Source organism: Stenella coeruleoalba (assembly GCF_951394435.1).
Source record: "Stenella coeruleoalba genome assembly, chromosome: 6".
NCBI lineage: Eukaryota > Metazoa > Chordata > Mammalia > Artiodactyla > Delphinidae > Stenella > Stenella coeruleoalba.
In genome coordinates, this window is record NC_137151.1 from 109,729,063 (window position 1) to 109,744,314 (window position 15,252).

Genomic DNA, 15,252 nt, shown 5'->3' on the forward strand with positions numbered 1-15,252 from the left:
GGAGAAGAACGGCAGCACCTTGTTTGCTTTCATGAAGGCGTGGCAGCAACCGGTCTCTCACAGGTGGGTCTGTCACTTAGCTCTGAGTGTGTGGACCCAGTGACCAATCTAAGCTTAGGAAGCTCAGCTGCCATCTTATGGGAGTAGGAACTGGTTTCCTAGGAGAGTGTGAGAGGCTAGAAGCCCCCAGAGGTGCAGGCTGCCCCTGGATGGAGCACATGGCTAGCTGGAGGTGCCGGCTCCGCTGCCACCACCCCAGTCCAAGCCACTTCAGTCTCCCCTGGACCAGGATGATCGGCTCTTTACAGGACTCTCTGTTTTCACTCTCGCTTTTCTCACAATCCATCCCTGACACCGTTAGAGTGAGCTTTTAAAATCATATCACGTTATTACATCCCCATCCTTAAAATTTCCTAGTTAACTTGCCACTACCCTTGGAATAAAAGCCAAACTTTCACCATGACCTGTGAGCCCCTGTGTGGTCGACCCCGAGCCTACATCTCCAACCTAATCTTCTACCGCTGACTTTCCCTCAGTCTTGCTATGGTATCCTTCTGTCAGGGCATTTGTCATTGCGGTGCTCTCTTCCTGGGAGGCCCTTCCTTCATATCTTCCACTGGCTGCCGCCTTCTTGTAATTTAGGTCTTAGTTCAGAAAAGGACTTTTGTCAATATGGAGGAGTCTGATGTTTGGGGCAGCACAACCCACACCGCAGTCCCTGAGAGGAAGGGCAGGGACTGTGTATGGGGAAAGGGCTGGGAATCAGAAGACCTGGGTCCAGTCTTAGCTCTGCCATGAACTTGCTATGCAGCCTTGAGTAAGTTGCTTGACCAGCCTGGGCCCCAATGTCTCATCTATAGATAGATGGGAGTGCTAAATGGGTGTTTTCCATCTGGATTCCGAAGAGTTCAAGCATCCTAGGTAGATAATTCCGAGCCTTGCCCAGTTGACTTACCCAGGCCACAGAGTAGAGCAAGGCGGGGAAGAGGTGCATGTGAGGGCCTCTGGGCTACGTCTCCCATTCATCCAAAGGAGCTTTGCTATCACTTGCTATATACAAGGGAGTACATGGAGGAAAGGAGAACTTTTTACTTAACATTGAAAACTCTGCAGTTTTCTACGCCTTTGGAAATTCAGTGCCTGTGAATGATCCTATAGATCATTTCACCCTTAGAGACTCCCAGCACCTGCATCACGCCCCCCAGCCTTTCATATGGATGCCCACAAGTAGTCTGAGAGAGACAGGAAAATGCAGCTTCTGTGTTCACACACCAATACCCATTTCCCTCCTTCACACCTGCCTCCCTCATTTAAACATGTCCTTGGTGATTCCAACTTCCCTAGAAAAAATGAGCCCCTCACCTTGACAGGGTTGGTCACCTCTCGTTTCAGGGCCTTCGAAACCACTTTGGAGGTAAAGCACTGATCCCTGTTCACCTTGACCACTGGGGCCTGTGAGGAGGGAAGCCAGGAGTCAAGAAGGAGGCAGAAAAGGGTGACAGGGCCCCAGAGGGAAAGAGATGGGACCCAAAGTCAGGGCTTTAAAAGTCTTGAGAAGACACATGAGTCTCACCTTGGGGAATAGGAGTCGAAGTTTCTCCCCTTGCTTGCTCCTACAAGAGATGGGGATGAGAAATGGGACCTAGGCTTGCTAGCACCTCCCTCGTCTCCCTTTGCAGGTGTCACTAGTGGTTCATGGAACTGTTTCCTGCAGATCCCAGACAGGACTTCTGAGTCATTCTCAGAGTGCTCCTGGCGGCTCTTACCTGCAGTTTTAATACCCGTTCCCTCCCTGTTCTCTCTGTGCACCAGACATCATGGACTGACCATAGGCTTCACACACCTCACCCCGGTGGTTTTGGTGGGAAAGGCTTCTTGCCCCATCCTCACACATGGATCCTGGGGGTGGAGTTTGCCAATGTGCCCCATCTTCTGTGTCATCACATCCTGGGTCATGTCATCCTTCCAGAACAAACCTGCAGGTTGAAAGGAGGTGGTGAATTAATACCTGGGATGCTCTGACTGGCCCACTCCAGAGACCAGAGTGAGGTCAACACTCCCCTTCTCCCTCAAGTAGCCAAAGGATCACAGTTTGTGGAGAGAATGAAATGAGATGGCATATAAAATTTGCTTAGTACAGTGCCTGGCATATAATAAACATTCAGTTAGGATTAGGACTATACTCTTTTTGCTGACTCATTTGATGCTATTGTGAAAATTAAATGAGATTAGGGATGTACAGAGTGCTGAGAAAACTCTAAGGCAGTGATTCCCAAACTTTAGAGTACATCAGAATCTCCTGCAAGGCTTGCTAAAACACAGATGGCTGTTCCTCCCTCCTAGAGCTTCTGATTCAGGAGGTCTGGGGTGAAGGTCATGAATTAGCATTTCCAGCAAGTCTCCTGGTGATGCTGATGCTACTGGTCTGGGGATACACTTTGAGAACCACTACTCTAAGGCATTTTACACATATTAGACATCAGTAGTGGTAGTAGTAACATGAACTCAAGCCAGATTTCCTATCTGACTCTTCTCCCATTCATGAAACTCTGCTCTAAGGAAGGGTCAGCCATCTGTCTTTAAGGGAGTCCCCACTCCCTTTCCTTCCTCTCTTCTTTTTGTCATACAATTCGCTCTGCTTCCTACTCAGAGGCTTAGGGGTGTGTGTGTGTGTGTGTGTGTGTGTGTGTGTGTGTGTGTGTGTATTCTCCTGGCTGAGAACTTAAGGATTCCTGGCCCTGGAAAAACTCAGATCGTGCCTGGAGTTGGGGCTAGTCCCAAGGAGTTAGATGCTGACCTCTTCCAGGGGCTTCTTCTAGAAGCCTCTGCTGGGCCCTTCCAGGGTGTTCAAGGGCAAACAGCCTGCCCTTCTACCTCCATCCCCATTTTGGTCTCTCCATGAGGTAAGCATGACAGGAAAGTGTCAAGTACAGACATTTGGGGCTGAAAGCCTGTTCTCAGGTCAAAAAGCCCCTCACTATACCCCTGTATCTGACCAAGCCTCAGCCTCTCTTCTCCAGCTCTTACTCACCTTGGGGCATAATCTGCTGGAGTACAACTTGCAACTGCTGGAAGACTGGGGTGGTAAATCCTTGGAGGGTCCAGAGGTGCCCACTCCCACTTGGCCCTGACCATCTAAGGGCAAAATAGTGGTGTGAGAAAGGAGCTTGACCAGAAGCCTTCCAAATCCCAGCTGAAGGAAAGCAGCTTCCTTCCACTATCACCCCTGGGTTCAGTGGTCTCTGTCCCCCTCACCAGACCCCCATCTCCTTTCAAGTCCTCCTTTTCATTTTTCCTTCCCCCGTCACCACCTGCCCTGTTCCTCAGCCCCTGCACCTCATTCACCTTTGGTACCAACTTCCAGGTAAGAGCCAAGCTCCACACGCAGCCTGTGGAGGGTGAGGTAAGAAGAGACTCAGAAAGCTACACACATAGAATGGATAATCAGGTGAACAGGTAGGGCATGGGGAGCAGGTGAACTGCATTCAGGGAAGGCTTTGAAGCCTGGAGGGGATTGGAGAGGACGCCTGGAATCCTTCGAGGAAGAAAATATTGGTATGTATAGGGTTTGAGTGTCTGGATCCTTGTCCTGAAAGCCACAGTTTGCCCGACTGTGCAAAGGGGAAGGACGGGGATGGAGATAATTCCTAATGCTATACACACTTGCCTCATTCCAGGTAAATGGGGTAGGGTTGGAGTCTGGGATGTTTGTTTGTTTGTTTGTTTGTTTTCCTATAGTGGAACTACCATGAGTCATCATGAAAAGGGAATTCTCTTCCCCAGTCAAATGGATCCTAATATCATTTTCCTGGCTTTAGGAAGGAGCAGAACCTAATATTGAGAAGGAAAATAGCTTCTGGAAGGAGAGAGCTTCTCTGAGGCAGCGCTTCCAGAACTGATAGAAAAGTGGTGACCCAGACACCCTCAGCCAGACCCACAGGGCACCTGGCGCTGTCCGTGGTGCTGAGCGGTGGCCAAAGCCTGGCATGGAGGCGGCTCTGGGCAGTAAAGAGAGCGAGTCGTCCCCACAAGTCTTGCCGGTCCTCTCCCGCCCCACGCGTCCCGCTCCCCGCCCCCAGGTCTCCTCCTACAGTTTTTCGCGAGTCCTCTGCATTGGCCTCTAAACCCAAGAATCGGGCGAGGAGAGTTGGCATCAGGCTAGGAGTCTGCGCCGTCTGCCCCAAGCGCAGGGCGCTGGAATCCTCGAGTCTGCGCAGTCGGTCTCTGGCTGCTCACACGTGTCAGCGATGGTCTACCCGGTTGGCGCAGAGTGAAGGGGAAGGAAGAGGATGGATCCTTTCCCCCTCCATCCTTTTTTACCCCATCCTAGCCTTCCCGTTCTTACCGGAAATTGGATCGCAAACACCAGGCTCTAGGGGCTTATAAAGAAGGCTTGGGTCATCCCTGGCCTAGCCTTCTCTCCGGAGCCCGATACCCGCGGCCCCTGCTCCTACTGTGCAGAGATCCTGGTCCCCTGACTATCCCTCAGCCATGGGCATCTCTTCCCTGGCCCCTCAGCGCGGGCCGCCCAGGCCGGTTCTACTTCCCGCTGGCCCCGTGTGTTTCAGTCCTTCTCCCGAATCCCCAATCTTCCCGAGTCCGCTTCTCTTAAGTCCGCACCCCATACACCGAGCCCCACGCCAGGCCTGCGCCTCTTTCTGCGCATTTTTCTCTTCTCACCCCCCAAACAGATTCCTTTCCTCCTAAGTTCCTAACCTTGAGGCCCCCGGACCCACTTCTCTCAGAATCGCTCTCTGGCCCTGCCCGCACGCCCCAGGTGTCCTCCTGACCGTGATCACTAACGTCGCGGCCGCTCCCTGGGCGGCTCTTCAGCAGCAGGAAGCAGAGGAGCCGCCAGAGCCCCCGGAAGCCCCCAGGCCACAGCGGGCGCCGCATCCTCCCGGGCTTGGTGCGCTGGCTCCCCACCAAATCGCAGATGAGGTAGAGACAGCTGCTGGAGGGACTGAGCGGGGCTGTCCCTTCCCACCCGCTGGCGAGACTGGATCTGCACAAAGCTCCCTTGGCAGCGGGACCAATGGCCGGCGGGCCCTGCCCCCTGCGGACGCCTACCCAACCCTTACTTCCCTACCTCCCCACAGGCCACCCCACCTTACTCCCAGGAGCCCACTCCTTTTTTACATAAACCAGGTCCCGAGGACTACCGCCTCTACTCCCAATCCCAAGGCTGGAAAAACGGATTGCATGTAAAATGTGGGTGCGAATTGTACCTGCCTCATAGGTTTGTTGCGAGGATTAAATATGAACAGCGACTGGATAGTCGGCACTCAATGAATCTAGTCTATTTTTATTATCCTGCTGCTTACTTCACCCTTACCCGCCTTAAAACCTTCAGCAGTCACGGGTTTGACCTGCTGAGTACATGCACATCCATGACTCCTCCACATCCACTGCCATCGCCCAGGTTCAAATCACTGTATTCTTTCTTTCTTTCTTTCTTTCTTTCTTTTTTTTTTTTTTTTTTTTTGCGGTACGCGGGCCTCTCACTGTTGTGGCTTCTCCCTTTGCGGAGCACAGGCTCCGGACGCGCAGGCTCAGCGGCCATGGCTCACGGGTCCAGCCACTCCGCGGCATGTGGGATCTTCCCGGACGGTGTCCTCCCGTGTGCCCTGCATCGGCAGGCGGACTCTCAACCACTGCACCACCAGGGAAGCCCTACCAAGGCCTTTTAATTTTGGGAGTCCTGAACCCCAAACTTGGTGTCCCAAACACTGTGGAAGCTACAAAAAAAATCCCTGTTCAGATATTTGACTTTTCCACTAGGTTCCTTAAAATCTCGCCCTGCACTTGTGCCATTTAGAAGGTATCTAAGGATGTGAGGGGAATTAGCATGTGGATTTTGGGTTCCCTTCTCTGTAGCTCACTCATTTCCCAGAGTTCTTGCTCAATTTCTACCTGCTCTGGCATTCCTGTACTCCAACCACTACTTCCTTGGCCATTCAGACTTCCACTCTCTGCCTTTCATGCCTGTTTCCCCATGTGCTACAGGAAACTGTGAAGTGTCATTAGGGGAAAAGCCTGTTAAATGTGGAACTCATTGGTTGCGGGGGGAGGTTTTCCCTTTTTTCAAGGATTATATTCCCTCTAGTTTTTCTTGCTTGGCTGGTCTCCATATTTTCATACAATCACTTTTATATTTTGTCTAGAGTAGATACGTTCAATGTTAATGGGAGGGTCTGACACAAGCTATTTTATCATGCCAGGAACTGGTTGTCAATGATTTGTGTTGTACATAATATTCAAAAATTGTTTACAGAAATAATTTAGGCCTAGGAGCAAATGAGTGTGAGCCTGCTTTGAGAAGTACAATGCTACAAGAAAAAGGGACGTATTGGTCTTTGGGTGGCTTGAACAGAGGTGGGTGTGCTTCTTTCTCCCTTTTAAGATTTCAGACTACCAGAGAAATAGCTATCAAAATGATCAATTATATGTGCATCGATACTGCACCTCTTTTCCCTATTCATTGGAGGGGACCCTAATGTTGAGAGTAATATCCTCAGAAGACCAAGCAGTTTATCAGGCCTATTGGACTTGGAGTTCAAGGGGAGGAATTTCCTTTCCCAAGGGAAAAAAGACCACCATAAAGTGTGGCAGGTGGTGGGGGGAGGGGAAGTGGATGAGCAAAACTGACACTTCAGCTGTGGTCCTACCCTGTCCTGCATTCATGTTATGAATGATGTCTGGAAAGAGAAAGGGATCAGAAACCAGGCTTCCAGCTGCATTACATCCCCACCCCAAATGTCCTCTCTGTTCTGATCCTATATATTTTACTGCAGAGGCTCTGCCTGGAGCCCACCTGTCCTACCACCGGACAAGCCCACAGAAAGGGTTTTGACAAAAACCCGCTTAATAAATTCAGAAGCAGGTTGTCCTAGAACTGCTCTTGTAGATGGCATTGCGGGGGGTGGAGGATAGGAATGTTTCAACCAGCTGCAAATTTTGCTCAGAGAAGAAAACAGTTCAAAGAAGCCCTAAAATGGTAGGAAACAAGGGATTTTGAATTTGTGTATATATGTGCTAGATTATTCCCCCTCTAAAATGTAAACTCCCCCTCCCCCAATAAGTAACAGGCTCTAATAACAGCCTTGATCTGGGCAAGTCCTGAGGCACAGTGACTTAGCAACTCCCCACAGCTGGCCTCACCTTGGCTCCTGTGTTTGATCTTCTCTCCAGCCCCTGATTTTCCCTTAGATTTAGAGCCAGTCAAGGACCTTAACCTGGAGAAGAATGGCAGATTCTTGTCTGCAGACTTTACACCATGGTAACCAGTTCTTATCGTGGGGCTCTGTCACTCAGTGCTGATGTGTCACCCTAGCAACTGATCTGGGCAAAGGAAGCACAGTTGCCATGGTGAGAGGAGTCAGAAGCTGTTCCCTCGGTGAGTATGCAGGTCTGGATTCTCCTTGAACCTCAAGCTCCTCTGGGTAGAGTTCTTGGCCAGCTGGAGGAGCTCAGCCTTCTGCAGTTGCTCAGCCGAAGCCACCACAGTGTCCCTTGAACCAAAACAATACTTCCTAACAGATCTCTCTGTTCCACTCTTGCCCTCTATCAGTACATTCTCTGACAGTGCTAAGGTGGTCTTTGAAATTTTTAAATCATCATTCTATTCATTTCTTTAAAATCCCTGGTGATTTTCTTCTGCCCTTTGTGTAAGAACTAGTACTCTATACTATTACCTGCAAGGTCCCATACGGTCAGTTCTGGGCCTACTTCTCCAACCACATTTCCTACCACTAGCTGTTCTGTTTATTTTTCTTATATGTGCTATTTAAAACTACAAAATACAATAGCCAAGATAAAAACTCACTGGATAGGCTCACTAACAGAATAAGAATGACAGAGGAAAGTGTTAGTTAAGTTGAAGATGGATCAATATAAATGATCCAATCAGCACAACAGAGAGATAACATTGGGGAAGAAAATTAGCAGAGCCTCAGGGACCTGTGGGACAATACCCAAAGTTCAACATTCATGTCATTGGAGTCCCTGAAGGAGAGGAGAAAAAGGGTAGTACATAAAAAATTATTTGAAGAAATCATGGCTGAAAACTTCCCACATTTGTCAAAAGCCATACACCTACAGATTCAACAAGTTCAGTGAACTCCAAACGGGATAAACCTGAAGAAATCCATGTCCTGATACATCATAATCAAACTTCTAAAAACTAAAAGCAAAGAAAAAAATCTTGAAAACAGTCTGAGAGAAAAACAGCACATCACTTAAAGGAGAACAATAATCCAAATGACTGTGTATATTTCATTATAAATGATGGGAGCCGGAAGTGTAATAACATTTTTTAAGTGGTGAAGAAAGGAACTGTCAACCCAGGATTCTATATCCAGTAAAATGCACTTCAGGAATGAAAGTGAAATAAAGAGGAAGAAAAACTAATTAATTGTCAGCAGACCTGCTCTTCAAGAATTGCTAAAGGAAGTCCTTTGGATAGAAGGGAAATTATATCTGAAGGAAACCTGAAACATAAGGAATAAGGGAGAGCAATAGAAATGGGAAATATCTGGGTAAATATTATAGACTATTCTTTCCCTCTTGAATCATTTAAAATATGTATGATGGGGCTTTCCTGGTGGCGCAATGGTTGAGAGTTCGCCTGCCGATGCAGGGGACACGGGTTCGTGCCCCGGTCCGGGAAGATCCCACATGCTGCGGAGCGGCTGGGCCCGTGAGCCATGGCCGCTGAGCCTGCACGTCTGGAGCCTGTGCTCTGCAATGGGAGAGGCCACAACAGTGAGAGGCCAGCATACCACAAAATAAATAAATAAAATAAAATATGTATGATGGTTGAAAGCAAAAATTATAACATTGTCTGATAGAGGTTTCAATGTATGTAGGTGTAATTGATTCTAATTGACCACTACAACAGAAATGGGGGAGAGTAATGGGACCTGTATGCTGGTGAGATTTCTACATTCCACTTGAGATGGTAAAACAGTGATTATAAGTAGACTGTGAAAAGTTAAGCATGTATACTCTGATCCTTAGAGCAACCACTTAAAAAACCATAGGGGGCTTCCCTGGTGGCGCAGTGGTTGAGAGTCCGCCTGCCGATGCAGGGGACACGGGTTTGTGCCCCAGTCCGGGAAGATCCCACATGCTGTGGAGCGGCTGGGCCAGTGAGCCATGGGCGCTGAGCCTGCGCGACTGGAGCCTGTGCTCCGCAATGGGAGAGGCCACAACAGTGAGAGGCCAGCGTACCGGAAAAAAAAAAATTATAAAAAAAAACCCATAGGAATATAGTAAAAAACACAATTGATACACTAAACTAGAATACTAAAAACTGTTTCAATAATCCAAAATAAGGAAGAAAAGGGGAAGCACATAATTATGGAGGTTGAGAAGTCCCGTGATCCGCCATCTGCAAGTAGAGAACCAGGCAAGCTGGTGGTATAATTCAGTCTGGGTCCGAAGCCCCAAGAACCAGAAGCACTGATATCCAACCAAACTCAGAAGATGGATATCTCAGCTCAAGCAGAGATAGCAAATTTTTAATGTCTTTTTTTTTTTTTTTGCTGCACAACATGAGGCATGCGGAACTTCACCAACCAGGGATTGAACCTGCACCCACTGCAGTGGAAGCACAGAGTCTTAACCAGTGGACCACCAGGGAAGTCCACAGAGACAGCGAATTTGTCCTTCGTCCACCTTTTTATTCTGTTCAGGTCCTCAATGGATTGGATGATGTCTACCTGCATTGGTGATCTTCTTTACTCAATCTACTGATTTCAAAGGCTAACCTTTTCCAGAGACACCTTCACAGGCACACTCAAGAATAACGTTTTCCTAGCTATCTGGGCATCCCTTCGTGCAGTCAAATTAACGCAGAAAATTAACCATCACAGTGAGCAGCTGGGAGTGAATCCTGCTGGGGAGCCCTGAGGGTCTGTGTAGAACTTAGATTGACCCTCACCAAGGGAAGGATATGCTGAAACTTTTACCCACTAAACTAAGTCCTTAATTGGTTGAGGGCAGCCTCTGAGGGTGTTAAATCCCAGATATTTCAAGGCTGTCTTGAGCATAGGTAGGCAAGTTCCCTGGGTCTTGCAGAAAATCCACTGGATGAGAAGAGTCCCATGGCTTGAGGTGGGAAGCTGTCAGCACATGCAGATATTGTCCACCTGCAGCTGCATGTGGGTGCAGAGACAGGCCAGGGGACATGAAGCAGGGCTTCTATGGAGTCAGCTGCGCAGGTGTTCAATAAATATCCATTGCATGAATACATTGTATCTACGACTTACAATACTTCCCTGACTAGTCTTCAATTGCCTTGAGGCAGGAACCATGCATTGCAGTGGCCAGGCACAGTTAATATATGATGGGAAAAAGTAGGGTGGGTGGTAGGGGTCAACCTAGTTAATAAGAGCTAGATATAGACAAACATGCTGAGTGTTATGTTTAGTTATGTCCTTAGATGCAAGGATACAGGGGAGAGGACATGCATTGGCAGCAATGATTAAGCCTGTATTACCAGAGGAGTGTCTCTTAATTTCTCTGGGCCGTATAAGTGGGTGGGGGCTATGGTCTGAAAGTTTAGTCCCCCCCAGATACATATGTTGAAATCCTAACCCACAAGGTGACAGTATTTGGAAGTGGGGCCTTTGGGAGGTGATTAGGTCATGAGGGTAAGGACCTCATGAATGGAACTAGTGCCCTTATAAAAGAGATCCTAGAGAGATCGCTTGCCTTTCCACCATGTGAGGTTATAGCAAGATGGAGCCATCTATGAACCGAGAAGCAGGCCCTGACCAGTCACCTAATCTGCCAGTGCCTTGACCTTGGTCTTTGCAGCCTCTAGAACTGTGAGAAATAAATTTCCATTGTTTATAAGCCACCAGTTTATGGTATTTTGTTATAGCAGCCTGAACAGACGAAGACGGTGGGCTTGATACTTTCCCATGTGCTCCCATTTGTGAAGATCAAATGAGCTGGGTGTTAAAGTGCTTTGAGAAATATAGAGCCCGAGGTGTGGGACAGCTGGAGTTTGGTTGAGCAATGGTGGTTAATGTCCCCGCTCCCAGGGGCAAACTGACCGTAAGTACAAACCTGTTAAATGTGCATTATTCTCTGTGTGGTTTCTTGGCGTCTGGTGGGAAGACTTTCCTTCCACAAATGGAAGGAGGAACAAAAAGACACAGCTGAAGGCTTGGGTGGGCAGTGTTCCAGCAGCAATTCCACCTTGCCTTTTACCCGCCTTAAAAATGGTCTGTGGGAGGAGGGAGGGATCTGAAACCAGGCCTTTGGTGCAACCAGGGGGTATGCTCTCCGTACCCCATGCCCCAAGCTTCCCTGTGTTCGGATCCCACTTCACTCACCTCAGAGACTCTGGTCGGGTCTAAATCCCACCCATCCTGCCTCCAGACAAGTCTGTAGAAAGAGTTTGCTTGAAAATCAGCTTTAATAATCCAGATTTGGGTCAGCCTGAAATTGCTTCTTGAAAGCACCAGGGAAGGTGTGGGGATGGGAGTCTTCCCTTGAGGCCTTAATCAGCTGCAAGCTTGTGACTCTGAGTAGGGAACAGCTCAAAGACATCCTAAAATGGGAAGAAAGGAGGAATTTTCAATGAATACCCTGAGGCAGGTGTTGCCACTCCCTCCCTCGCCCACCTCACCCTCCAACTGAATTCAGAACAAGTCTCAACAGCAGCCTTGATCTGAATAAACCCTGAGACTAGCGACTCAGGAACTGTCAGACCACAGGCCGTTCCCTGGTCCCCATCTCTAGTTCCGGGGGTTTTTCCATTAGACACGGGGCTGGCCTGTCCCCTGAGCCTGGAGGAGAATGGCAGCTCCTTGTTTACATACTTGACGGAACCATGGCAAACAGCCCCCATCACAGGGTCAGCCACAGTACCAATGACGAGGTCTAGCAGCCAGTCCAAGCTGAAGAAGCCCCACTGGCATGGTGACAGGGATGGAGACCAGTGTCTTTGAAAAGGGTGAAGGGCTGGAGCACCTCTGAAGTACAGGCTGCCTCCGGATGGAGCCCAGCTAGGAGCTTCCAGGCAATGTTGCCATGATCTTAATCCAAGCTACCAACAGATCTCCCCTGGATAACTCAATAGTCCCAAACAGGTCTACTTGTTTCTACTCTTGTCTGTTTCATAATCTATTTTCTTTTTTTAATATATTTATTTATTTATTTTTGGCTGCGTTGGGTGTTCGTTGCTGCACGTGGTCTTTCTCTAGTTGCGGCGAGCGGAGGCTACTCTTCGTTGCGGTGCGCGGGCTTCTCATTGTAGTGGCTTCTCTTGTTGCGGAGCATGGGTTCTAGAGTGCAGGCTCAGTAGTTGTGGCGCACGGGCTTCGTTGCTCTGCGGCATGTGGGATCTTCCTGGACCAGGGCTCGAACCCGTGTCCCCTGCATTGGCAGGTGGATTCTTAACCACTGTGCCACCAGGGAAGCCCTCATAATCTATTTTCCATCAACATCAGTGTGTCTTAGAAAATGCTTATATTTTCCTATTCCTTTCCTTTAAAAAAAATCCCATGTTGGGGAAATCCCTGGAGGTCCAGTTGTTAAGCTGCTCAGCGTGGCCAAAAAAAAAAAAAAAAAAAAAAAAAATCCCATGATGATTTCCCAGCACTTCGAATAAAACCCAAATGCTGTCTGTAGATTATAAGCCTTGAGTAGTCTTGGGCCTTGTCCCAAGCTCATCATGCTGTCTGTTGCCCTAAGAGCCCTGCCATCACACCTAAGGGCGATTGCAGTTGCCATTCTCCCTGCCTGTGGGACTCTTCCTCCAGATCTCCCCCTAGCTGTTTCCTTGTGTGATTTAGGTCAAAGTTCAAATAGTCACCTCCTCAGACTGTCCTTAGTGTGAAGAGGTCTGAGTTGTGAAGCAGCCCAACCTCTACTGGGGTCCTTGCGAGGAAGGGTAGGGGCAGTGGAAGGGACCTGGGCTAGCCCTGCTCCACTCAGTTTCTCAGCTGTAAAGATAGATGGGTACCTACTTCGTGGGAGGTTTCCTATCTGAGCTCCAAAGAACTCAAGGGTCCCAAGGAGATGCCTGAAAACCTTGCTCAGGGGATTTCCTCAACACTACAGAGGAGAGAAAGGGGGAGGCTGAATGCGAGGGGCTCTGGGGACTCTCCCATTTAAGAACTAAGGACAAAAGCATAATGTATGTACACATAATGTATACGGATGGATGGGCGAGGGGAAGATTAGGGTCACGTCATACTCAAGATTTTCTTAGAAAGACAGAGCCTGTATATATATCTAGAGAGAGAGAGAGAGAGAGAGAGATACACAGCTATCTATCTATACATATATATATTTTTTTAAGTTAGAAAATCTCTGAAGTAGATTTCTGCAAGCACTTCAAGCTCTGTGCCTATGCTTGATCTTACAGAACCCCATGCCGCTGGAGGCCCGCAGCCCCTGCATCCCACCGTCGCTGAAATCTGTGTTAAGGTGTCTGTGAGAGACAGAGAAGGTGGGGGCGCCCTCTAGTGGGAAAAGGAAGAATCCCCCTTAGAATCCAGCCGCCCCTGGCAGGCATTTTTTCATACCAATACATTGCCTTTAATCCTCACAGCAACCCCGAGGGTTGCCATTACTACCATACCCATTTCACAGCTGTGGAAGAAGGGACTTGAAGACCTTAGATAATGGGTCCAAGGTCACAGCTGGGCAGCTGCAGAACCAGGATTGGGCTGGCTCTGTCTGTACTGAAAGCCCTGTTCTTTCCCATCCTCCAGGCCCTCTCTTCCAGATGCCTCTCCGCCAGGTTCAGTGGAGTCCTACCATTCCTTATCAGCCAACATCTAACCCCTCCTTCACCCTGCCTCCCTCCTTAAACAGGCTCTTGGTGGGCTCAACCATCCCAGACAAGGCCAGGCCCTCACCTGCAGCAAGGCCTTGCAGGGGTTGGTCATCTCTTGGTTTAGGACCTCTGAAACCACTTCAGTGTTGCTCCCAGTTTACCTTGGTCACTGGGCTCAGAGGGGAGGCAAGGCAGGAATCAAGGGTGAAGAGGCAATGGCGAAAGCACTCAAAGGGAAAGAGAGGAGGCCCAAATGGAGGATTTCAAAATCCCTGAGGGAATCTCACCGTAGGGAACAACGGCAAATAGGAGCTGTGCTTCCCAGTCTCCTGCCTTTGCAGACATCACTAATGGATCCTGGGGTTGCTTCTGGCTGAAATCAGACAGCCCCTCTCTTCATTCTATTCACCGGACTTCTGACAGCTCCTACCTGCAGCCCTAACACTTATTCCCTTCCTAGCTGCTCTGTCTACCAGATATGTGTAGTGCACAGGCCTCACACATCTTAGCCTGGTGGTTTTGGTGAGAAAGGCTGCCTGCCCATCCCTTGAGCAGGTCTCTGGGGCATGGAGGCTGGGCATGTGCTCCATCTTCTGAGTCTTCACATCTTGAATGACATCATGGTGGAAGGATGGAATGAGTTGACACTTGGGACAGTTTGATGGGCCCATCCCAGAAGCCAGAGTGTGATTAGAATTTCCACTTTCCCCAAAGGGCATAGGGACCACAGGGCACTGGAGGGATCCAGAGGACAGGAGTTTGTCTTCTGCCAACCTCAGCATTTGAGTCCTGTTCTTGGAAACTTAATTAAACTTGACAAGCTTCAGTTTTCTCATCTGTGAAATGACTAACCTCATAGGGTTGTTGAGAGAATGACAGGAGATAATGCATGTAGGTTTCTTAGCACAGTGCTTGGCATGTAATAAGTGATCAAATGGGAATTTAATAATGATGCTGTTGTGAGAATCAAATGAGGCTGAGGATGGAAAGAATGCCTTGAAAGCACTAAGGCATCACTTTCACATTAGACACTATGGTTATTAGGAGTAGTAATTCAGACTCAAAGCAGATCTCTCTACTGAACCCTGCAACCATGAAACTCTGCTTCCAGGAAGGGTCGGACACTTTTCCTTAAGAAATCATCGCCCACTCTCCACCCACATCTTTCATGTCTTCTATTTGCCATACACTTGGAGCTGCCCAATCCCCCGATTCAGAGTCCAGGATATACGGAGGTGGGTGGAGAGGTTCTGGCTGGGGACCCCATGATTCCTGGTTCAGGAGCACTTGGACAGCACCAGGGGGTTGGGCTTGTCCCAAGGAGATGGATGCTGGCCTCTTCCAGGGACTTCTAGTCACCTCTACTGTGCTCCTCTAAAGAATCCAGGTAAGAGCAGCTCCCCTATGAAGGCTGGGAGGCCACCACCCCTGTCTCGCCCAGGGTCTTGGCAGGT

General features: G+C 48.9%; 1 protein-coding gene across 1 annotated transcript; it reads right to left on the reverse strand.

Annotated features, from left to right (window-relative positions):
- On the reverse strand, positions 1-5,722 carry RESP18 (regulated endocrine specific protein 18). The gene is given in 5 exon segments (XM_079924369.1): positions 1-1,524; positions 1,849-1,976; positions 3,032-3,109; positions 3,112-3,135; positions 4,791-5,722. Coding segments are annotated over 5 exon segments (651 nt in total). The 5' UTR covers positions 4,897-5,722; the 3' UTR covers positions 1-1,209.
- Positions 5,723-15,252: the final 9,530 nt, after the last annotated feature.